At 39.8% G+C, this 24,100-nt stretch overlaps 1 protein-coding gene and 13 non-coding genes across 14 annotated transcripts in view; all 14 read right to left on the bottom strand.

Moving 5' to 3' along the window:
• LOC149065338 (dual specificity protein phosphatase CDC14A-like) overlaps nucleotides 1-24,100 on the bottom strand; it is a 192,430-nt gene that overhangs the window by 24,041 nt on the left and 144,289 nt on the right. The window contains exon 8 of the mRNA XM_089254120.1: nucleotides 5,767-5,854. Within this exon, the coding sequence (XP_089110246.1) occupies nucleotides 5,767-5,854 (88 nt within the window). The remainder of the gene's footprint in view (nucleotides 1-5,766; nucleotides 5,855-24,100) is intronic.
• On the bottom strand, nucleotides 15,382-15,455 carry TRNAN-GUU (transfer RNA asparagine (anticodon GUU)). The gene has a single exon. It is a non-coding gene; the product is annotated as a tRNA-Asn (tRNA).
• On the bottom strand, nucleotides 15,865-15,938 carry TRNAN-GUU (transfer RNA asparagine (anticodon GUU)). Its single transcript has one exon. It is a non-coding gene; the product is annotated as a tRNA-Asn (tRNA).
• On the bottom strand, nucleotides 16,670-16,743 carry TRNAN-GUU (transfer RNA asparagine (anticodon GUU)). Its single transcript has one exon. It is a non-coding gene; the product is annotated as a tRNA-Asn (tRNA).
• TRNAN-GUU (transfer RNA asparagine (anticodon GUU)) lies at nucleotides 17,475-17,548 on the bottom strand. Its single transcript has one exon. It is a non-coding gene; the product is annotated as a tRNA-Asn (tRNA).
• On the bottom strand, nucleotides 19,729-19,802 carry TRNAN-GUU (transfer RNA asparagine (anticodon GUU)). The gene has a single exon. It is a non-coding gene; the product is annotated as a tRNA-Asn (tRNA).
• Nucleotides 20,373-20,446, bottom strand: TRNAN-GUU (transfer RNA asparagine (anticodon GUU)). Its single transcript has one exon. It is a non-coding gene; the product is annotated as a tRNA-Asn (tRNA).
• On the bottom strand, nucleotides 20,534-20,607 carry TRNAN-GUU (transfer RNA asparagine (anticodon GUU)). The gene has a single exon. It is a non-coding gene; the product is annotated as a tRNA-Asn (tRNA).
• On the bottom strand, nucleotides 20,856-20,929 carry TRNAN-GUU (transfer RNA asparagine (anticodon GUU)). The gene has a single exon. It is a non-coding gene; the product is annotated as a tRNA-Asn (tRNA).
• TRNAN-GUU (transfer RNA asparagine (anticodon GUU)) lies at nucleotides 21,017-21,090 on the bottom strand. Its single transcript has one exon. It is a non-coding gene; the product is annotated as a tRNA-Asn (tRNA).
• TRNAN-GUU (transfer RNA asparagine (anticodon GUU)) lies at nucleotides 21,822-21,895 on the bottom strand. Its single transcript has one exon. It is a non-coding gene; the product is annotated as a tRNA-Asn (tRNA).
• Nucleotides 22,466-22,539, bottom strand: TRNAD-GUC (transfer RNA aspartic acid (anticodon GUC)). The gene has a single exon. It is a non-coding gene; the product is annotated as a tRNA-Asp (tRNA).
• On the bottom strand, nucleotides 22,788-22,861 carry TRNAD-GUC (transfer RNA aspartic acid (anticodon GUC)). The gene has a single exon. It is a non-coding gene; the product is annotated as a tRNA-Asp (tRNA).
• On the bottom strand, nucleotides 22,949-23,022 carry TRNAN-GUU (transfer RNA asparagine (anticodon GUU)). Its single transcript has one exon. It is a non-coding gene; the product is annotated as a tRNA-Asn (tRNA).

Raw genomic sequence — 24,100 nt, forward strand, 5'->3', positions numbered from 1 at the left:
AATAGCTTACCCCCGGAGGTAGTAAATTGTAACACAATTGACACGTTTAAAAAGAAATACGATAAACATGTTGGGGTAAATCGAGAAGCTCTATCCATACGTAGAATCAGACAACCATAAGTATTCTTTATGGGCATTGTATAGTATTTTATCACGTGTATATATTGTTTATAATTTGTGTTAATTGCATTTTTAATTGGGTTGCTGTATTTTTGAAACATATGACAACCATATTTTTATGGGCATCTTTTTATCAGCCACCTCGTTGGGCATTTTGCCTGTTGTGGCGTTGTATTTGTATTTGTATTTGTATTAATTAAACTGCTTTTGTTTTTCCCATTTTTGTTCTTTTCCCTATGCTACTTTTATATTGAAAGCTACATAGTAAAAAAATACATTATGTAAAAAGATTCTTTGAAAAGTTATCTAAAAGGTTAGAATAATACATATTTCATAGATTTTCTCTTGTGATACCGCAATCAATTTTTGTGAAAAATCTTTACATGATAGTCAGAAATGAGCTACGTTTAAAATCAGTGACCAAAAATACATCGCGAAACTTCGTGGCTTCCAAAACTTGGCATCTTCATCAGTTTCTTGTTGAATTATCTCTTCCTTCAATTTTAAGTTTTCTTCAGTTCAAATTTTGTTTAATATTTTTTGGAAATCTACATTTAATTTTGTCTATGATTTGATTGATACCATTCCAGTGTATTTTTTAAATAATGTATGAGTATTTGAGTGCCATTCCCACTCCCACAAAATATTATACTGTATAAAGTCGGGGCTAATGGACCCGAAATTGTGTTCGCACCTAGCTCGCGACTAGTAAGGGCGGCCTATTTTTCAATATTAATCGATTAAATACATATGTTAACATGGGCTGACCATATTTTCTCGAGAAAAATACGGGGCAGACAACTTTTATCGTTTGGGGGGGGGGGGGTTGACTACATGGTCCCCCCTCCCCATGCAGTCTCTGATCCCACCAATATGTTATAGAAGGGGGGGGGGGGTAAAAATGGCTGATGTAATACTTGAACGGCCCCAAAATTGCAAATGGTGGGAAATGAAGTAGTAATACAAATTTCAGGCGATTAAAATGAATTCTACGAAACAAAACGTTTAAAAAACATAACAAATATATTTAAGATGAATAAAAAAATTTAAATTGGCTTCGTTAAAGTCACGTGGAAAAACGAGAACTTTTCACATAAAAAGGCGCAATGATTTTAGGCGTAAGAGTCACTGATTTAGTATTGTTATATACATCTCACTACCTTTATAATCTATCACTTATTTGAAAAACCTCACAAATTCTGTTTCCTTATAATAAATTAGTTTAAATTTAGACAAACTGAATTTTTTTTATCAAATAACGTCATCCATTGTGTTTTGAAAATGAATTTTTCTGTCATCATATCTCATTCATGATGCTCTGACAGAGATACTTTTGATTCTGGCCAATAGATGGCAGTAAGTTCACCACCACTACAGATCTATGATATGAACAGAGTTGCGGGAATTTCTAGGAATTTTTTAAGGATATTCAAGACAAATATACGTTTATAATGAGTAGGATAACATGCACTAAAAAAAAGGAAAAATATGCACTAAAAAACGCTGAAATATGCTCTAAAAATAAAGACAAACCTTCACTTAAATATGCCGAGGTATGCCGTGAAATCAAAAATATTTTTGAAAAATGAAAATAAATCCATCTAATAATGCTTAAGTGTGACAAAAAAACCAGAAATGTACGCCAAAATATCAAAAATAAATTATGCATTTAAAAATGCCGAAAAAAGAAAAACTCATAAAAATTGCAAAAATATACATTTAATAATGCGAAAGCATTTAAAAATGCTGAAATATGCTTTTGAAAATGATAAAATATGCATTCAAAAATGCTGAAATATGCTTTTGAAAATGATAAAATATGCATTTAAAAATGATAAAATATGCATTTGAAAATGATAAAGTATGCATTTGAAAATAATAAAATATACAAAGGTTTTTAACAGCTGGCTGATGCGAAGATATATTTTGGAAAGATAAAATTCAACTGCCCCTGCGGGGAATCGAACCCACGTCCTTTCACTTTCTGGGTGAACGCCCTAGATAGACCACTAGACTACAAAGGCAACGAATATCTCAATCTTTCCTTGGAGCTCGTGTGAACTGAACGGGACCGTACACGGACGGTCGAACCTAACTCGGGCCAAAGCACACAATTGCTGACAATGCCACCAGATGGCAACTTATCCGAAGATGATGCCACTCTTCGCTATCCATGCAAAGGTTTTTAACACCTTTTAACACCCGGAAAGTGGTAGGATGTGGGTTCGATTCCCCGCACGGGAAGTTGAATTTTCTCTCTTTCTAAAATTCATCTTCGCAACAGCCAGTTGCTAAAAACCTTCGTATGTATAGCGGAGAGTGACATCATCCTCGGATAATAAAATACACATTTGAAAATGCTAAAATATGCATTTAAAAATATCGAAATATGCGTGAAATAAATGGTGTCTTAAAAATTGTTATTATTGTTATCAAAGGCCATATATGTTGTACATTATATTACGTATAGCGCAAAATATACGTGAAATGAAAAATATGCATTGAAAAATACTGAAGTTTCCCTGTGATTGAAAATATGCCCAAAAGTAAAAGTAAAATATGCGCAAAAATGAAAGTAAAATATGCGCAAAAATGAAAAAATAAGCACAAAAAGTAAAATATGCGCAAAAATGAAAAAATAAGCACAAAAAGTAAAATATGCGCAAAAATGAAAAAATAAGCACAAAAAGTAAAATATGCGCAAAAATGAAAAAATATGCATATTAAAAGCATAATAATAAGAGCATACGAGAAAAGAAAAATACTCAGTGAAACTGAAAAATATGCGCAATGCATTTAGAAGTGACAAATATGCATTTAAAAATGCCTAAAAAAATGACGAAAAAAATTCTAAATATTTATGCACTTATTTCTAAAATTTTATGCACTGACTATAAAAAGTGCTAAAAATATGCGATTGAATATGCATTTGCATATAATCCGGGCTCTAATAAAGAGGATATACCGGAAGTTTAAGCACTAGAATTTGTAAAATAGGCAGGTAGAAGGCACTAAAAAAAGGTATTTATAATTAAAGTAAAAAAAGAAGAAACTAAAATATTAAAGGTGCGAAAAATGGCTAAAAATTTTACTCCGTTTGTTTTCATATTCTTTCATAATAACTGCATTATTAGGCAAGCCAAGTTGATACAGGGTGGGTAAAAAGTCCATAGAAACTTTAAAAATTCATAGAAACCGGAAAAATAACAGAAATAAAAAACGGTTTGGAGGGTTAGCATCGCTAGGTCACGGAATTTTTGTAAGACAGGAAAAAAACTAAAAAAAAAAACAATCGATAGATGGCACTGGTACCAGCGACTTCAGTGGAAGTATGCAAATGAGACGGTTATAAGAACTTGCGCTCCTAATCCACAATCAGTTCACTGTTGTAAACCGTGTATGTGGACCTGCTGCACTATGCCGTTGCTGGATTTGTGACTTGCCTGCAATGTGTTATCATATCCCCAGTGGTGGCCATGTGGAACACAAACGATTTGGAGGCATTCTGTTCGTTATTTGCGTATCTTTTCTTCGATTTGTGTGTGTCAACGCCACCTATCGGCTGTTTTTTCCCGTTTTAAAAACATCCCCGTGACCTAGCGATGTTAACCCTGCAAACTCTGCAAATTTTTATTTCGGTTATTTTTCCGGTTTTTATGAATTTTTAAAGTTTTTAAGGACTTTTTTCCCACCCTGTACTATCATGCCCAAAAGAAGTTATTGTGATCCTACAAGTTTAGGTTGGAGGCGATTGTATTCAACTAGATACGTAAAGCATATAGCTAACACAATAATGTTAGCTAAAGTAAAAGAAAAATAATTATAGGGAATATACGTATATATATAATTATATTTTAATTAAAATCTACTCTTTCGATCACGATGAAAATTGGATGGTTCGTTAATTGCAATTTGAAAACTATGTAGCTTATAGCAGAGATGACAAGCCTTTGTCACTTCTATGCTTTGGCAATACCAAGTTTTGTCTGATGCCTGTATCCGACTACGTTGAAAACGTCATTTTGGAAGAAAATAGGGCTTTTATAAAAAATTAAAATCCATATTTGTTGTGATTCCAAAACGGGCCTTGTTTTGTTTATATGACGCTTAGAATCAAAGTTACGTTCACTTTAGTGTTGTGGTTTTACATACAAGTAATACGCGAATAAAGACTTTAAACGTGTTTTACGAAGAATGCTATTTTTGACATCTTACTTCAATTTGTGACATGATTTGTAAAAATGGGTGTATTGCATCCTTACGAAATTTTAATGTGATATTTTGCTATATATTGTTGAGGTTATGAATCAAAATCTAAGGTCTATCACATATACTTTTTGAACTACAGTGTTTTATAGACAAAATGTAGGATGAAATTTCAAAAAATTCACACGTACTTAAACATATTTTGGTGTAACTTATGAACATATCATGCAATCCTTTAAATTTTGGTTCATAACCTGCAGCATTATTAGCTAAATGCACTGTGAAAATCACAAAGCATTTCATTAATAAAATTTTTTGCAATCGTGTTTCGAATATCACGTGAATTTTGCCTAAAATTTGACATAAAAACGACTTTTTCATAGAAAATATAATAGATAGACCAAAATTTGTCACTGTTTTCACCATTTCGAGACACTTTCTATCAAAAAATGCATTTAAAGTTCACTCCAGAACCATTTTAAAGAAAAGTGACAAGAAAGGTAGTCGGATACCTTTTTAAATAATTTACTGGCTCCAATTGCGCATGGTATGAAGCATATTCAACATGAATTTAAAATTCATATCAAGAAAAATTTTTAATGCTACTTCATTTCATAAATTTTTTAATAATTCATTTGCATCCTTCCTCAAAATCCCTACCTTACTGACAAAGAAACTTTTTTTAGGTGTACACATAATATTTTATAAGCCGATTTTGTACACGGTCACAGCTCCGCTCCCACGGTCACGGTTCCGCGTTCAAATACCAATCGATTAATACCACAGTCAACAACATTTTTGCACATGAAATCATAGGCGTCGGAATCTTGGCGGCTGAGGCTATTTGAGCCCCTACCGAATAATTTATTAATATACTGCACAGTGCAACCAACCATTCCGCCTCCTGCGTACGGGCTTGAATCACGTATGTACGGGACGAATAGCGATTTTCAGCCTTCCAATGTGTTCTTCATGTCAGCGCCACTGCATACATGAAGCATAATGTATCAATCCTCACATCTTTCAGCAGTGCCTCTAGGCCGGAAACCTTGGCCACCCCTGTAGTGAATTTATAGTGTAAAAAACAAATGATGAAAAAAATTGTCCTGGATCCCAGGGTACTTTATCACACACACCAAACCAACTCTAGTCATATCGCTATATAGCAATTCACTACCGAAAAAGTTGGGTTGGAAATGAAGGCACCGTCTATCAGTGTCACCTCAGGTTCTTCGAGAAAGAACTTAGTACCTATTCATGGTGGTAGACGAGAATCTCTTACCACTCCGGCGCTAATTAAGCACCCGAGTGGTGCTTAAGGGACGGGGAGGGGGGCGGCCCCAGGTTGGAATCATATCAGCACCAGCCTTAAGCGGGCCATAACACGAAGTCATTTTCCTATTTAAAAAAAGAAACTGATTGAAGAGTCAAAATAAGTACCATTTTCAACTTTGCTTTTCGGATGAGGTCCACAGAAAGCGATGAATTTATTTGGCACGATCCAGTTCAAATCACCAGACTCTACACGCTGCAATAGATAAACGATCTTATTAATTATAATTAATAATAATCAATTTCACGGTGAGATTAGATAAATAACAAGTTTCACAAACAAGAAAACTTCGTCAAATAAATCCGTCTCAATATTGAGGGCATTCAAGAAAGAACCGACTGTGTGCGTACAGCAGGTATCTTCAAAGCACGGACGCATGTGGAAATTCGGTATTTTGAAGAAAACAAAAAAAATCTGAACCTTCTATAATGGAATTTTTTTTTAAATTGTATCGACGAGCCTTAGCGTATTTTACTATCCATTGACGGACAAATACAACACCACAACCGGCAAAATGCCCAGCGAGGTGGCTGAGAAAAAGATGCCCATAACAAATATGGATGTCATATATGTATTTCAACGTTACGGGACGTTTCAACGTTATTTGTCATAGTTACGGGACGAATTTTCTTTGGTATATCTGGTGTTATCTGTCTTGTGGGTGACATTATCGAGAGGTTCCACTATGTAACCTTTCCTTTGCTTCTATGATCTCGTGACCAAGGCTTTGGGAAAAGGCAAGAACGTCGACATTGTTTATCTTGATTTCCAGAAGGCATTCGATCGGGTCCAACATGGTTAACTCTTGAAACTTTTTTTTTTACATGAGATTAGCATTGGGGGCAACGTGCTGAATTGAATAGAATCATGGTTGCTAGATAATTCACAGCGGGTTATGGTGAACGGGGAATTTTCTGATTGGACAGGTATTAAAAGTGGAGTCCCTCAAGGAAGTGTCCTTGGGCTCACAGGTTTTTTTACTATTTATCGATAAACTTGATCAGGGTATTAACGAAATTGTTAGCAAATTTGGAGATGACGTGAAGCTAATCGGGGTGGTCGGGAATCCGAGCGATAGGCAGAGGCTTCAGGCAAACTAAAATATAATTACGGCATGGGCTTATGAATGCAGCATGACCTTTAGTGTTGATAAGTGTACTCATTTTTGATCGAAAAACGAACGTTTCACTTACGAGTTGAAAGGTATTACTATTCTGGATGCAACTAGGTTCACCGATTTAGGAATTCTCATTGACGAGCGGTTTGGGTTTTCTGAATATTGTATAGAGGTGGTCAAAAAGTCGAATAGAAAATGCTCGGTATCATTTTTAAAATGTCTCTTGGCGTTCTCCTAAAGCAGGGGTTTCCAACGTAAAACTTCTCGCGGAATCCTTGATGATGATAAGGCTGATCCACGGAACTCAAATTTTTGAATATTCATCCACAAAAAATTGCGGCCGTACTGTCGTCTTCGCCCCAGGGAAAAATAAAAGGTGGCTTTAGACCTCTTAATTTACGTAATTGTCATAAATCATTATGTCGTAGAAGCCCCTATGATCGGGTGGGACTCACGTGTAAAGATTTCCCGAAGGGTCTCTCGTGAAGTACACGTAAATTCTGATTTTCAAGAATGCTCACTCTCAACGGAGAGAATAGCAATAGTGGATAAAACATTTTCCAAAAAGCATGGTTTTACAACTCAGAATTTTCTGATGAAACGGAAAATGACATTCGTAAGCTTTTGAAGCTTTGGTTCGAAAACAGCCGAACGCGTTTGCCGTTTGCGCCACGAAGACTTGTCACACGATTGTTTTCAATTGAATTCTCAAAATCTCACAGATACTACATAGTACAATAAGCGAAATTTATATAAAACACACGCCACCGGGTGGGATCGAACCACCAACCTTTCGGTTAACAGCCGAACGCTCCAGCCGTTTGCGCCACGTAGGCTTGACAGACTATTCTACAATAATTGAATTCTCAATATGTTACAGACACTACATAGTACAATAAGTGAAATTTATATAAAGCACACGCCACCGGGTGGGCTCGAACCACCAACCTGTCGGTTAACAGCCGAACGCGCTAGCCGTTTGCGACACGGAGGCTTGTCGCACCGTTCTATAATAATAATTGAATTTTCAATATCTCACAGACACTACATAGTACAATAAGTGAAATTTATATAAAGCACACGCCACCGGGTGGGCTCGAACCACCAACCTTTCGATTAACAGCTGAACGCGCCAGCCGTTTGCGCCACGGAGGCTTGTCGCACCATTGTATATTAATTGAATTCTCAATATCTCACAGACACTACATAGTACTGTTAAAAAAAATTCAATTCAAATAAAGACACGAATTTTTTCCTACTAACACATCTATTTATTTCAAATCCTTAAGCTCAAAAACCTTATCAATCGACATACCCGTATCGGTCTCCGTCTTCATCACCACCATCTGATCGGAGTTCACATAATATTTTTTATACAATCTCACTACGTTATCCGACGCGGTACTTACATTTGCATATCCACTCAATATGGAATTTGATCGAGCAAAAACATTAAAACCAACAATCGGCCCCATTGATCGAATCAAAGAATAATTGAAAAGTCCAACAATTTTTTTAAATTTCTCCTTGACAAGAGGCTTGGTTAAAAAAATCTGCAAGATTATCTTTCGTACTTACATACTTCAATTGAAATAAGTTATCATTCAACAATTTACGTACAAACTTGTACTTAATGTCTATATGCTTGGTCTTATTATTTTCAACATTATTTTTAGCAAAATGAATAGCCGCTTGGTTATCACAATACAATATAGCAATTTCATTTTCAAGAACATTCAATTCTTTAAGTATCCTCGAATACCATATTAATTCCTTCGAACATTAAGTTAAAGCTACAAATTCCGATTCCATGGAACTCAATGCAATGCATTTTTGCTTCTGCGATTTCCATGATACCGGGATTTCTCCGAGCATAATCAAATATCCACTAGTTGAATGTCTTTCACTAAGATTACATCCCTAATTTGCATCAGAATATGCTTTCAATAAAAAATTCTTTACATTAGACAAATTTATCTTATAATACTTAGTCTCAAAAATATAATTCAATACTTCAACTAAAACAGTCCAATGGTGATACGTGTACCCATTACAAAATTGTGCCATAGTATTGACTACTTATGAAATGTCGGGTCTCGAACGACTTGCTATAAATGACAAACATCCTATTAATGATCTATAGGGTATTTCACGCATCAAGTCATTTTCACAAATTTCATTCGCTCTATCCGGTAATTTACATCCAACTTTTAAAGGTAATTGTACATTTCGTTTCGGTAAATTTTTAAATCTAGAAATCAATTTATCAATATAAGTTTCCTGATGCAAATACATTGAATCACCAATTTTTTCAAAATTTGCGCCAAGTAAATATTTTACTGGCCCTAATTCAGTTATATCTAACACGTCTTTAATTCTATTGATCTCGATTTTTGCATCTTTTTCAGTTTTACCAAATATTACAATATCAACATATACAATCAAAATTACTTTGTTCAATTTATAAACACAATTACACCATTTACATTTATAATATCCCAGATTTAGTAATATTTTGTCTAATTCAAAGTTCCATTGACGCCCGCTCTGGTGTAAACCATATATAGCCTTTTTTAATTAGGCACACTAATTTTTATATTTTTCAGAAATATAACCAACGGGTTGTCTCATATATACAGTTTCATCAAGATTACCATACAAGTAAGCTGATTTAACGTCAATTTGAAAATGACACCAATTCAATAAGCTAACTAATATAACAAACAAATATTTGATTATATCGAAATTTACGACTGGGGGAAAAAACATCGGTAAAGTCAATACCTCGTTTCTGATTGAAACCCTGAGCCACTAATCTTGCTTTGAATCTCTTGATGTTATTTTTGTCATCTCGTTTGATATTGTATTTCCACCGGCAACTTAATATTTTCGCATTTGGAGGTGGTTCAACAGGATCCCAAACTTGCCGATCGTTCATGATCTCAATTTCATCATCCATAGCTTGATCCCATTTTTCCTTGAACTGAGAATTTTGAGTTTCCTCGAATGTTTTCGGAATTTCAACGTTGTAAGCTTCACATTGAAAAATATCCACAAAATCCGCACTTTCATCAGATTCCACTTTTTCACTTGCAGTTTTCACAACTGGTTTAAAATTGAATTGATCTGGATCAAACTTCAAATTATTTTTCTCGCAATATTTTTTTGACATCATTCAAATTTCTAAGTCTTTCCGATCGTTCCAATTTTCGCTTTAGCTTGAAATTTATTTCTGTAAGCTTTTGGAACATGCACGAAAGCCAAAGATCCAAAACTTCGAAAATGCCGGACAGATGGTTTATGACCAGTCCAAATTTGTATAGGCGTTAACCCTTTAGTGAGTTTGTGTATACACCTGTTCTTGACGTGAACATAGGTTAGTAAAGCTTCGGCCCAAAATGATGGTTTTAGTTTACTGTCATGTAGCATAGCTCGTACAGCGTCCATCGATGTGCCATTGAACCTCTCCGCTACACCATTTTGTTCTGGAGTAAAAATTGTGCTCCTTTCAATTCCTATTCCAAAGTCTCTTAGAAAATTTTCAAACGTCTTGTGAATGAATTCTAACCCATTATCGGTTTTGACAGACTTCAACCTTTTACCAGTTTCTCTTTCAGCTTTAGACAAATATTGTTTGAAATATTCAAACACCTCATCTTTGTTTTTTAAGATAAATACATCAACTTTTCTTGAATAGTCGTCAATGATTGACAAAAAATATTTACCTCCATTAAACGATTTCACGGGAGCAGGCCCCCATAAATCCATGTGGATTCTTTCGAGAACACATTTTGTATTTCTGGCATATTCATAGTTTTTAGTCAGACATACTCGCTTAGACTTAGCGATATTACAAGTTGTGCAATTACAGGGGCGGGAAGTGACTAAGTCTATTTCGGAGCAGCTTTGGAGCAGCAAAATTCAGGATTTGGAGCAGTTTTGGAGCAGCAAATTCGAGATTTGGAGCAATTTTGGAGCAGCAAAATATGGGATTCGGAGCAATTTTGGAGCAGCAAAATATGGGATTCGGAGCAGATATTTATAAATTGGAGCAGTGAAATTAACAAGAATATTTTCGTTAACCCTCAACCCTTTTCAAAATAAAACTGCAGCATGTCTTTTATTATCAAACATCTTTTCGTCAGCTTGATTTTTGTTTTTGGTGTTTTAGGCAAACACCTTGTTTGAAAGAGCGGCTGTCATAAAATTTTTTGCACCTGTCTATTTAGGATGATTTTTGCTTACTGACGACACTATTTGCTGCCTTGAACAGCAGCACTTCAAATGAGCTAAAAAAAATTTATAAGTTTTTAATTTTTTTATACTTGGAAAGAAATTGTTGCAAAATGGGAGAAAATTTCGGAAGAATCAACTCGATGTTTGGCGATTCAGAACTCATTATCTGGCGAGATTGGCGATCTGACTCTCGCTATTTGGCGAGATTGGCGATTTAACGCTCGTTATTCGGCAACATTGGCGATTTAACGCTCGTTATTCGGCAACATTAGCGATTTAACGCTCGTTATTCGGCAACATTAGCGATTTAACGCTCGTTATTCGGCTAAGTTTCTAAACTAACATTCGTAATTCGGCGGACATGCGCTTTTTACTCCCGGAATGAAAAATTTTTTCACGAAACATCGGGATTTAACACAATGATAATCGACTACAGTAATTTCTGCTGCTTCCAGTGACGACTTTTTTTTTAAACGGAAACACTCGAATTTGCACTTTAAAGCTGAAAGGCATTGCAAACCATCTTCAGTTCCACGATCACGGACAATATCGGGGTTTCGCGATGGAAAGCCCGATCAGGGGCCGATAGTTTAAGTATAGTGGAATAAAACACGCTCTTCTCTTAAAGAAACGTTTCGTGGCTAGCAGGAACAAAAATTTTTTGGCGCCCTTTCCGAAATTCCGGGCATACTGAAGCAAAATTCGCTATTTGGCGCAGAAAAATGCGAAAATGCGCTATTGGAGCAGGATGGCGCAAGATAGTAGTTTTGGCGCAGTGCGGCGCAATTGGCGCAGAGTTCCCACCCCTGCAATTAGCGTTTTTGAATTTCACATTTTCTAGACCTTTTACGCTATTATTTAAACTCATATTTTTAATTACAGGAACATTTATGTGACAAAAACTCTTATGCACACAGTCAGAATCTAAGCCATGTGCTTCAATATCATTCCCCTCATTAATTTTTGGATAACCATATGACACATATAACAAACCTTTACGAAAAACAGTAAAGAAATATTTCGACCATTTGATATATACAAGCATTTTGTTATTTTTCCAAATAATTATGTTTCCGCCCAAGTTTATTTTAGCTCCGCTTAGCAAGTTTCTCCTCATATTTGGTACATACAATACATCCGTGAAAGTTACGTTAACGTCACCTTTTACATCTTTAATAACAAAATCAATATCACCCACCCCAAGGATCTTGGACGTATAGTCCTTGTCAGCTGTAAGCGCTTCCGATGATGGCAGTTCTCTAAATACAAATACACAAATACAAATACAACGCCACAACAGGCAAATTGCCCAACGAGGTGGCTGACTTAAGAACATCATGGATGCCCGAGTCATTTTTTGGAGGCCCTACCTACTACTACACCACACCCCTTTCCCGCGGAACCCCCCAACGAATCGGTACATGCGGGAATGTGCGTGTACGTGTAGTGAAACCTGACGTGAAGTTTTGTTGTTTCTCTGTAATGCTTGTTATGTGTAGTGCTGCCATCTGCCACTAGTTTTTCTAACTATGAGTGAAGTGTTATGATTGAATGATTTATCGTTGTAGGACTGTTGCTCTCTGTGGCGAGACTTTTTAACGGGGAGATCGGCTCGCATTTGCGCCTTGAAGTTGGGAACCACAGAAAACCAACTTCAGCCGACCACCACCGTGGGGTTCGAACCCGGATCCTCGCATCGCGAGTCCGTCACTATAACCACTCGACCACCACCGCCGGTCAAAGTACTTGAACCATGATCGTTGATTACAAAAATGTGAAGTCGCTGCTGTGTCAATCAGGAATTCTTCCATCTTTCTTGTCGATGAGAAGGATTGTTCTTGATCGGTGATTCCACTATCACAAAACATAGTATGAGTATTCCTTCGATGATCACTGTCACTTTTTTTCTTCTTGAAGCATCGATCCACCTTGCGATTAGTCACTTTACAGTACGTGCAAAATTTCGACGGCCCCATAAGATGATCGTAGGTGGTTGAAGACCTAGATTGTTTGTTTGGTTTGTCCAACACGCATCCACTGCTGTCGATTTGAGGACGGCGGCTCGATTTATCCCGATTACGTTTTGTTGATTTCATTGCATATGCACAGTCGATTGCTGTTGCGTTAGAGTCTTTCTCTTTTAGTAGGATTCTACCAGCTTCACTAATTAGTTGTTTCTCGATGTTCAAGAAAGAGAATTCGTCGTCCGCTAAACGATATAGGATTTGTACTAAATTATCGTACTCTTGTGGTAGACGTCGGATCAACTGGAAACAGCACAAAATTTCTGGGATCTTGAATCCCGCATCGTTGACTTCAAGTCGTTTCTCGGCAACTCGTTTGCAAAGTATGCCAATCGTCTCTGAATAGAATTTCAGATCGAAAAATTCGTCGATTAAACAAGCTAGTCTGGCTGTGGATGTCGGTTCGAAATTTTCCTTCAAAACTTGCCAAGCTTCTTTTCCATCATTAGTGTTGCTTATCAGAGGAAGAAATTTTCGCTCCACACCTTGATAAATTGTGGTGTAACACCGTTGCTTACGCCAAGCAAAGTCTCTTTTGTCTCGTTCCGGAGCATCGTCAGGATATTCTTGAGCTGTGCCCATCACAAAGTCCCAACAATTGCGATCCATCAGGATAACTTCCATGTCCATTTTCCATGTTGAATAATTGAACTCGTTCAACTTCGGAAAAACAAATCGATCTGAGCAACTTTCAGCCATAATTCATTAATATCTAGGAAAACTTCGCTAGCTATAACATTTACGATTAAACTAAAGCTTTTAGGATTTGGGTGCTCTGGCCCATAACCTTGTTAAAAAAAATTCAATTCAAATAAAGACACGAATTTTTTCCTACTAACACATCTATTTATTTCAAATCCTTAAGCTCAAAAACCTTATCAATTAACATACCCGTATCGGCCTCCGTCTTCATCACCACCATTTGATCGGAGTTCACATAATCTTTTTTATACAATCTCACTACGTTATCCGACGCGGTACTTACATTTGCATATCCACTCAATATGGAATTTGATCGAGCAAAAACCAACAAGTACAACATGCGAAATTTATATAAAGCACACGCCACCGGGTGGAATCGAACCACCAACCTTTCGGTTAACAGCCGAACGCGCCAACCGTTTGCGATACGTAGGCTTGTAGCACCGTTGTATATTAATTGAATTTTCAATATCTCACAGACACTACATAGCACAATAAGTGAAATTTATATAAAGCACACGCCACCGGGTGGGCTCGAACCACCAACCTTGAGGTTAACAGCCGACCGCGCTAGCCGTTTGCGCCACGGAGGCTTGTCACACTGATATATAATAACAATTGAATTTGCAATATCTCACAGACACTACATAGTACAATAAGCGAAATTTATATAAAGCACACGCCACTGGGTGGGCTCGAACCACCAACCTTTCGGTTAACAGCCGAACGCGCTAGCCGTTTGCGCCACGGAGTTGTCACGCTGTTCTATAATAACAATTGAATTTTCAATATCTCACAGACACTACATAGCACAAAAAGTGAAATTTATATAAAGCACATCCACCGGGTGGGCTCGAACCACCAACCTTTCGGTTAACAGCCGAACACGTTAGCCGTCTGCGCCACGGAGGCTTGTCACGCTGTTCTATAATAACAATTGAATTTTCAATATCTCACAGACACTACATAGCACAATAAGCGAAATTTATATAAAACACACGCCACCGGGTGGGCTCGAACCATCAACCTTTCGGTTAACAGCCGAACGCGCTAGCCGTTTGCGCCACGGAGGCTTGTGACACTGTTATATAATAACAATTGAATTTGCAATATCTCACAGACACTACATAGCACAATAAGCGAAATTTATATAAAGCACACGCCACCGGGCGGGCTCGAACCACCAACCTTTCGGTCAACAGCCGAACGCGCTAGCCGTTGGGGACACGGAGGCTTGTCACGCTGTTCTATAATAACAATTGAATTTTCAATATCTCACAGACACTACATAGCACAATAAGCGAAATTTATATAAAGCACACGCCACCGGGAGGGCTCGAACCACCAACCTTTCGGTAAACAGCCGAACACGTTAGCCGTTTGCGCCACGGAGGTTTGTCACGCTGTTCTATAATAACAATTGAATTTGCAATATCCCACAGACACTACATAGCACAAAAAGCGAAATTTATATAAAGCACACGCCACCGGGTGGGCTCGAACCACCAACCTTTCGGTTAACAGCCGAACGCGGTAGCCGTTTGCGCCACGGAGGATTGTCATGCTGATATATAATAACAATTGAATTTGCAATATCTCACAGACACTACATAGTACAATAAGCGAAATTTATATAAAACACACGCCACCGGGTGGGCTCGAACCACCAACCTTTCGGTTAACAGCCGAACGCGCTAGCCGTTTGCGCCACGGAGGCTTGCCACACTGATATATAATAACAATTGAATTTGCAAAATCTCACAGACACTACATAGTACAATAAGCGAAATTTATATAAAGCACACGCCACTGGGTGGGCTCGAACCACCAACCTTTCGGTTAACAGCCGAACGCGCTAGCCGTTTGCGCCACGGAGGCTTGTCACGCTGATATATAATAACAATTGAATTTGCAATATCTCACAAACACTACATAGCACACTAAGCGAAATATATATAAAGCACACGCCACTGGGTGGGCTCGAACCACCAACCTTTCGGTTAACAGCCGAACGCGCTAGCCGTTTGCGCTATGGAGGCTTGTCACACTGATATATAATAATAATTGAATTTGCAATATCTCACAGACACTACATAGTACAATAAGCGAAATTTATATAAAGCACACGCCACCGGGTGGGCTCGAACCACCAACCTTTCGGTTAACAGCCGAACGCGCTAGCCATTTGCGCCACGGAGGCTTGTCACACTGATATATAATAATAATTGAATTTGCAATATCTCACAGACACTACATAGCACAATAAGCGAAATTTATATAAAGCACACGCCACCGGGTGGGCTCGAACCACCAACCTTTCGGTTAACAGCCGAACGCGCTAGCCATTTGCGCTATGGAGGCTTGTCACACTGATATATAATAACAATTGAATTTGCAAAATCTCACAGACACTACATAGTACAATAAGCGAAATTTATATAAAGCACACGCCACTGGGTGGGCTCGAACCACCAACCTTTCGGTTAACAGCCGAACGCGCTAGCCGTTTGCGCTATGGAGGCTTGTCACACTGATATATAATAACAATTGAATTTGCAAAATCTCACAGACACTACATAGTACAATAAGCGAAATTTATATAAAGCACACGCCACTGGGTGGGCTCGAACCACCAACCTTTCGGTTAACAGCCGAACGCGCTAGCCGTTTGCGCCACGGAGGCTTGTCACGCTGATATATAATAACAATTGAATTTGCAATATCTCACAAACACTACATAGCACACTAAGCGAAATATATATAAAGCACACGCCACTGGGTGGGCTCGAACCACCAACCTTTCGGTTAACAGCCGAACGCGCTAGCCGTTTGCGCTATGGAGGCTTGTCACACTGATATATAATAATAATTGAATTTGCAATATCTCACAGACACTACATAGTACAATAAGCGAAATTTATATAAAGCACACGCCACCGGGTGGGCTCGAACCACCAACCTTTCGGTTAACAGCCGAACGCGCTAGCCATTTGCGCCACGGAGGCTTGTCACACTGATATATAATAACAATTGAATTTGCAGTATCTCACACACACTTCATAGCACACTAAGCGAAATTTATATAAAGCACACGCCACCGGTTGGGCTCGAACCACCAACCTTTCGGTTAACAGCCGAACGCGCTAGCCATTTGCGCTATGGAGGCTTGTCACACTGATATATAATAACAATTGAATTTGCAAAATCTCACAGACACTACATAGTACAATAAGCGAAATTTATATAAAGCACACGCCACCGGGTGGGCTCGAACCACCAACCTTTCGGTTAACAGCCGAACACGTTAGCCGTTTGCACCACGGAGGCTTGTCACACTGATATATAATAACAATTGAATTTGCAATATCTCACAGACACTACATAGCACACTGAGCGAAATTTATATAAAGCACACGCCACCGGGTGGGCTCGAACCACCAACCTTTCGGTTAACAGCCGAACGCGCTAGCCATTTGCGCCGCGGAGGCTTGTCACACTGATATATAATAACAATTGAATTTGCAATATCTCACAAACACTACATAGGACACTAAGCGAAATTTATATAAAGCACACGCCACTGGGTGGGCTCGAACCACCAACCTTTCGGTTAACAGCCGAACGCGCTAGCCATTTGCGCCACGGAGGCTTGTCACACTGATATATAATAATAATTGAATTTGCAATATCTCACAGACACTACATAGCACAATAAGCGAAAATTAAATAAAGCACACGCCACCGGGTGGGCTCGAACCACCAACCTTTCGGTTAACAGCCGAACGCGCTAGCCGTTTGCGCCACGGAGGCTTGTTACGCTGTTCTATAATAACAATTGAATTTTCAATATCTCACAGACACTACATAGCACAATAAGTGAAATTTATATAAACCACACGCCACCGGGTGGGCTCGAACCACCAACCTTTCGGTTAACTGCCGAACACGTGAGCCGTTTGCGCCACGGAGACTTGTAACGCTGTTCTATAATAACAATTGAATTTTCAATATCTCACAGACACTACATAGGACACTAAGCGAAATTTATATAAAGCACACGCCACTGGGTGGGCTCGAACCACCAACCTTTCGGTTAACAGCCGAACGCGCTAGCCATTTGCGCCGCGGAGGCTTGTCACACTGATATATAATAACAATTGAATTTGCAATATCTCACAAACACTACATAGGACACTAAGCGAAATTTATATAAAGCACACGCCACCGGTTGGGCTCGAACCACCAACCTTTCGGTTAACAGCCGAACGCGCTAGCCATTTGCGCTATGGAGGCTTGTCACACTGATATATAATAACAATTGAATTTGCAATATCTCACAGACACTACATAGCACACTGAGCGAAATTTATATAAAGCACACGCCACCGGTTGGGCTCGAACCACCAACCTTTCGGTTAACAGCCGAACACGTTAGCCGTTTGCACCACGGAGGCTTGTCACACTGATATATAATAACAATTGAATTTGCAATATCTCACAGACACTACATAGCACACTGAGCGAAATTTATATAAAGCACACGCCACCGGGTGGGCTCGAACCACCAACCTTTCGGTTAACAGCCGAACGCGCTAGCCATTTGCGCCGCGGAGGCTTGTCAAACTGATATATAATAACAATTGAATTTGCAATATCTCACAAACACTACATAGGACACTAAGCGAAATTTATATAAAGCACACGCCACTGGGTGGGCTCGAACCACCAACCTTTCGGTTAACAGCCGAACACGTTAGCCGTTTGCACCACGGAGGCTTGTCACACTGATATATAATAACAATTGAATTTGCAATATCTCACAACCACTACATAGGACACTAAGCGAAATTTATATAAAGCACACGCCACCGGGTGGGCTCGAACCACCAACCTTCCGGTTAACAGCCGAACACGTTAGCCGTTTGCACCACGGAGGCTTGTCACACTGATATATAATAACAATTGAATTTGCAATATCTCACAGACACTACATAGCACACTGAGCGAAATTTATATAAAGCACACGCCACCGGGTGGGCTCGAACCACCAACCTTTCGGTTAACAGCCGAACGCGCTAGCCATTTGCGCCGCGGAGGCTTGTCACACTGATATATAATAACAATTGAATTTGCAATATCTCACAACCACTACATAGGACACTAAGCGAAATTTATATAAAGCACACGCCACTGGGTGGACTCGAACCACCAACCTTTCGGTTAACTGCCGAACACGTTAGCCGTTTGCGCCACGGAGACTTGTAACGCTGTTCTATAATAACAATTGAATTTTCAATATCTCACAGACACTACATAGCACACTGAGCGAAATTTATATAAAGCACACGCCACCGGGTGGGCTCGAACCACCAACCTTTCGGTTAACAGCCGAACGCGCTAGCCATTTGCGCCGCGGAGGCTTGTCACACTGATATATAATAACAATTGAATTTGCAATATCTCACAAACACTACATAGGACACTAAGCGAAATTTATATAAAGCACACGCCACTGGGTGGGCTCGAACCACCAACCTTTCGGTTAACAGCCGAACGCGCTAGCCATTTGCGCCGCGGAGGCTTGTCACACTGATATATAATAACAATTGAATTTGCAATATCTCACAAACACTACATAGGACACTAAGCGAAATTTATATAAAGCACACGCCACCGGTTGGGCTCGAACCACCAACCTTTCGGTTAACAGCCGAACGCGCTAGCCATTTGCGCTATGGAGGCTTGTTACACTGATATATAATAACAATTGAATTTGCAAAATCTCACAGACACTACATAGCACACTAAGCGAAATATATATAAAGCACACGCCACTGGGTGGGCTCGAACCACCAACCTTTCGGTTAACAGCCGAACGCGCTAGCCATTTGCGCCACGGAGGCTTGTCACACTGATATATAATAATAATTGAATTTGCAATATCTCACAGACACTACATAGCACAATAAGCGAAAATTAAATAAAGCACACGCCACCGGGTGGGCTCGAACCACCAACCTTTCGGTTAACAGCCGAACGCGCTAGCCGTTTGCGCCACGGAGGCTTGTTACGCTGTTCTATAATAACAATTGAATTTTCAATATCTCACAGACACTACATAGCACAATAAGTGAAATTTATATAAACCACACGCCACCGGGTGGGCTCGAACCACCAACCTTTCGGTTAACAGCCGAACGCACTAGCCATTTACGCCACGAAGGCTTGTCACACTGATATATAATAATAATTGAATTTACAATATCTCACAGACACTACATAGTACAATAAGCGAAATTTATATAATGCACACGCCACCGGGTGGGCTCGAACCACCAACCTTTCGGTTAACAGCCGAACACGTTAGCCGTTTGCACCACGGAGACTTGTCACACTGATATATAATAACAATTGTATTTGCAATATCTCACAGACACTACATAGCACACTAAGCGAAATTTATATAAAGCACACGCCACCGGGTGGGCTCGAACCACCAACCTTTCGGTTAACAGCCGAAGCCGCTAGCCATTTGCGCTATGGAGGCTTGTCACACTGATATATAATAACAATTGAATTTGCAATATCTCACAGACACTACATAGCACAACAAGCGAAATTTATATAAAGCACACGCCACCGGGTGGGCTCGAACCACCAACCTTTCGGTTAACAGCCGAACGCGCTAGCCATTTGCGCCACGGAGGCTTGTCACACTGATATATAATAATAATTGAATTTGCAATATCTCACAGACACTACATAGCACAATAAGCGAAAATTAAATAAAGCACACGCCACCGGGTGGGCTCGAACCACCAACCTTTCGGTTAACAGCCGAACGCGCTAGCCGTTTGCGCCACGGAGGCTTGTTACGCTGTTCTATAATAACAATTGAATTTTCAATATCTCACAGACACTACATAGCACAATAAGTGAAATTTATATAAAGCACACGCCACCGGGTGGGCTCGAACCACCAACCTTTCGGTTAACAGCCGAACGCGCTAGCCATTTGCACCACGGAGGCTTGTCACACTGATATATAATAACAATTAAATTTGCAATATCTCACAAACACTACATAGCACAATAAGCGAAATTTATATAAAGCACACGCCACCGGGTGGGCTCGAACCACCAACCTTTCGGTTAACAGCCGAACGCGCTAGCCATTTGCGCCACGGAGGCTTGTCACACTGATATATAATAATAATTGAATTTGCAATATCTCACAGACACTACATAGCACAATAAGCGAAAATTAAATAAAGCACACGCCACCGGGTGGGCTCGAACCACCAACCTTTCGGTTAACAGCCGAACGCGCTAGCCGTTTGCGCCACGGAGGCTTGTTACGCTGTTCTATAATAACAATTGAATTTTCAATATCTCACAGACACTACATAGCACAATAAGTGAAATTTATATAAACCACACGCCACCGGGTGGGCTCGAACCACCAACCTTTCGGTTAACTGCCGAACACGTTAGCCGTTTGCGCCACGGAGACTTGTAACGCTGTTCTATAATAACAATTGAATTTGCAATATCTCACAGACACTACATAGCACACTAAGCGAAATTTATATAAAGCACACGCCACCGGGTGGGCTCGAACCACCAACCTTTCGGTTAACAGCCGAACGCGCTAGCCATTTGCGCTATGGAGGCTTGTCACACTGATATATAATAACAATTGAATTTGCAATATCTCACAGACACTACATAGCACAATAAGCGAAATTTATATAAAGCACACGCCACCGGGTGGGCTCGAACCACCAACCTTTCGGTTAACAGCCGAACGCGCTAGCCATTTGCACCACGGAGGCTTGTCACACTGATATATAATAACAATTGAATTTGCAATATCTCACAAACACTACATAGGACACTAAGCGGAATTTATATAAAGCACACGCCACTGGGTGGGCTCGAACCACCAACCTTTCGGTTAACAGCCGAACGCGCTAGCCATTTGCGCCACGGAGGCTTGTCACACTGATATATAATAATAATTGAATTTGCAATATCTCACAGACACTACATAGCACAATAAGCGAAAATTAAATAAAGCACACGCCACCGGGTGGGCTCGAACCACCAACCTTTCGGTTAACAGCCGAACGCGCTAGCCGTTTGCGCCACGGAGGCTTGTTACGCCGTTCTATAATAACAATTGAATTTTCAATATCTCACAGACACTACATAGCACAATAAGCGAAATTTATATAAAACACACGCCACCGGGTGGGCTCGAACCATCAACCTTTCGGTTAACAGCCGAACGCGCTAGCCGTTTGCGCCACGGAGACTTGTGACACTGTTATATAATAACAATTGAATTTGCAATATCTCACAGACACTACATAGCACAATAAGCGAAATTTATATAAAGCACACGCCACCGGGCGGGCTCGAACCACCAACCTTTCGGTCAACAGCCGAACGCGCTAGCCGTTGGGGACACGGAGGCTTGTCACGCTGTTCTATAATAACAATTGAATTTTCAATATCTCACAGACACTACATAGCACAATAAGCGAAATTTATATAAAGCACACGCCACCGGGAGGGCTCGAACCACCAACCTTTCGGTAAACAGCCGAACACGTTAGCCGTTTGCGCCACGGAGGCTTGTCACGCTGTTCTATAATAACAATTGAATTTGCAATATCCCACAGACACTACATAGCACAAAAAGCGAAATTTATATAAAGCACACGCCACCGGGTGGGCTCGAACCACCAACCTTTCGGTTGACAGCCGAACGCGCTAGCCGTTTGCGCTATGGAGGCTTGTCACACTGATATATAATAATAATTGAATTTGCAATATCTCACAGACACTACATAGCACAATAAGCGAAATTTATATAAAGCACACGCCACCGGGTGGGCTCGAACCACCAACCTTTCGATTAACAGCCGAACGCGCTAGCCATTTACGCCACGGAGGCTTGTCACACTGATATATAATAACAATTGAATTTGCAATATCTCACAAACACTACATAGCACACTAAGCGAAATATATATAAAGCACACGCCACCGGGTGGGCTCGAACCACCAACCTTTCGGTTGACAGCCGAACGCGCTAGCCATTTGCGCCACGGAGGCTTGTCACACTGATATATAATAATAATTGAATTTGCAATATCTCACAGACACTACATAGCACAATAAGCGAAATTTATATAAAGCACACGCCACCGGGTGGGCTCGAACCACCAACCTTTCGGTTAACAGCCGAACGCGCTAGCCATTTGCGCCACGGAGGCTTGTCACACTGATATATAATAATAATTGAATTTGCAATATCTCACAGACACTACATAGTACAATAAGCGAAATTTATATAAAGCACACGCCACCGGGTGGGCTCGAACCACCAACCTTTCGGTTAACAGCCGAACACGTTAGCCGTTTGCAGCACGGAGGCTTGTCACACTGGTATATAATAACAATTGAATTTGCAGTATCTCACACACACTTCATAGCACACTAAGCGAAATTTATATAAAGCACACGCCACCGGTTGGGCTCGAACCACCAACCTTTCGGTTTACAGCCGAACGCGCTAGCCATTTGCGCTATGGAGGCTTGTCACACTGATATATAATAACAATTGAATTTGCAAAATCTCACAGACACTACATAGTACAATAAGCGAAATTTATATAAAGCACACGCCAACGGGTGGGCTCGAACCACCAACCTTTCGGCTAACAGCCGAACACGTTAGCCGTTTGCACCACGGAGGCTTGTCACACTGATATATAATAACAATTGAATTTGCAATATCTCACAGACACTACATAGCACACTGAGCGAAATTTATATAAAGCACACGCCACCGGGTGGGCTCGAACCACCAACCTTTCGGTTAACAGCCGAACGCGCTAGCCATTTGCGCCGCGGAGGCTTGTCACACTGATATATAATAACAATTGAATTTGCAATATCTCACAAACACTACATAGGACACTAAGCGAAATTTATATAAAGCACACGCCACTGGGTGGGCTCGAACCACCAACCTTTCGGTTAACAGCCGAACACGTTAGCCGTTTGCACCACGGAGGCTTGTCACACTGATATATAATAACAATTGAATTTGCAATATCTCACAACCACTACATAGGACACTAAGCGAAATTTATATAAAGCACACGCCACCGGGTGGGCTCGAACCACCAACCTTCCGGTTAACAGCCGAACACGTTAGCCGTTTGCACCACGGAGGCTTGTCACACTGATATATAATAACAATTGAATTTGCAATATCTCACAGACACTACATAGCACACTGAGCGAAATTTATATAAAGCACACGCCACCGGGTGGGCTCGAACCACC

Source organism: Pholcus phalangioides, unplaced genomic scaffold (assembly GCF_987345545.1).
Source record: "Pholcus phalangioides strain wild (caught in Gottingen) unplaced genomic scaffold, Ppha-v1.0 ptg000040l_1, whole genome shotgun sequence".
Classification (NCBI taxonomy): Eukaryota; Metazoa; Arthropoda; class Arachnida; order Araneae; family Pholcidae; genus Pholcus; species Pholcus phalangioides.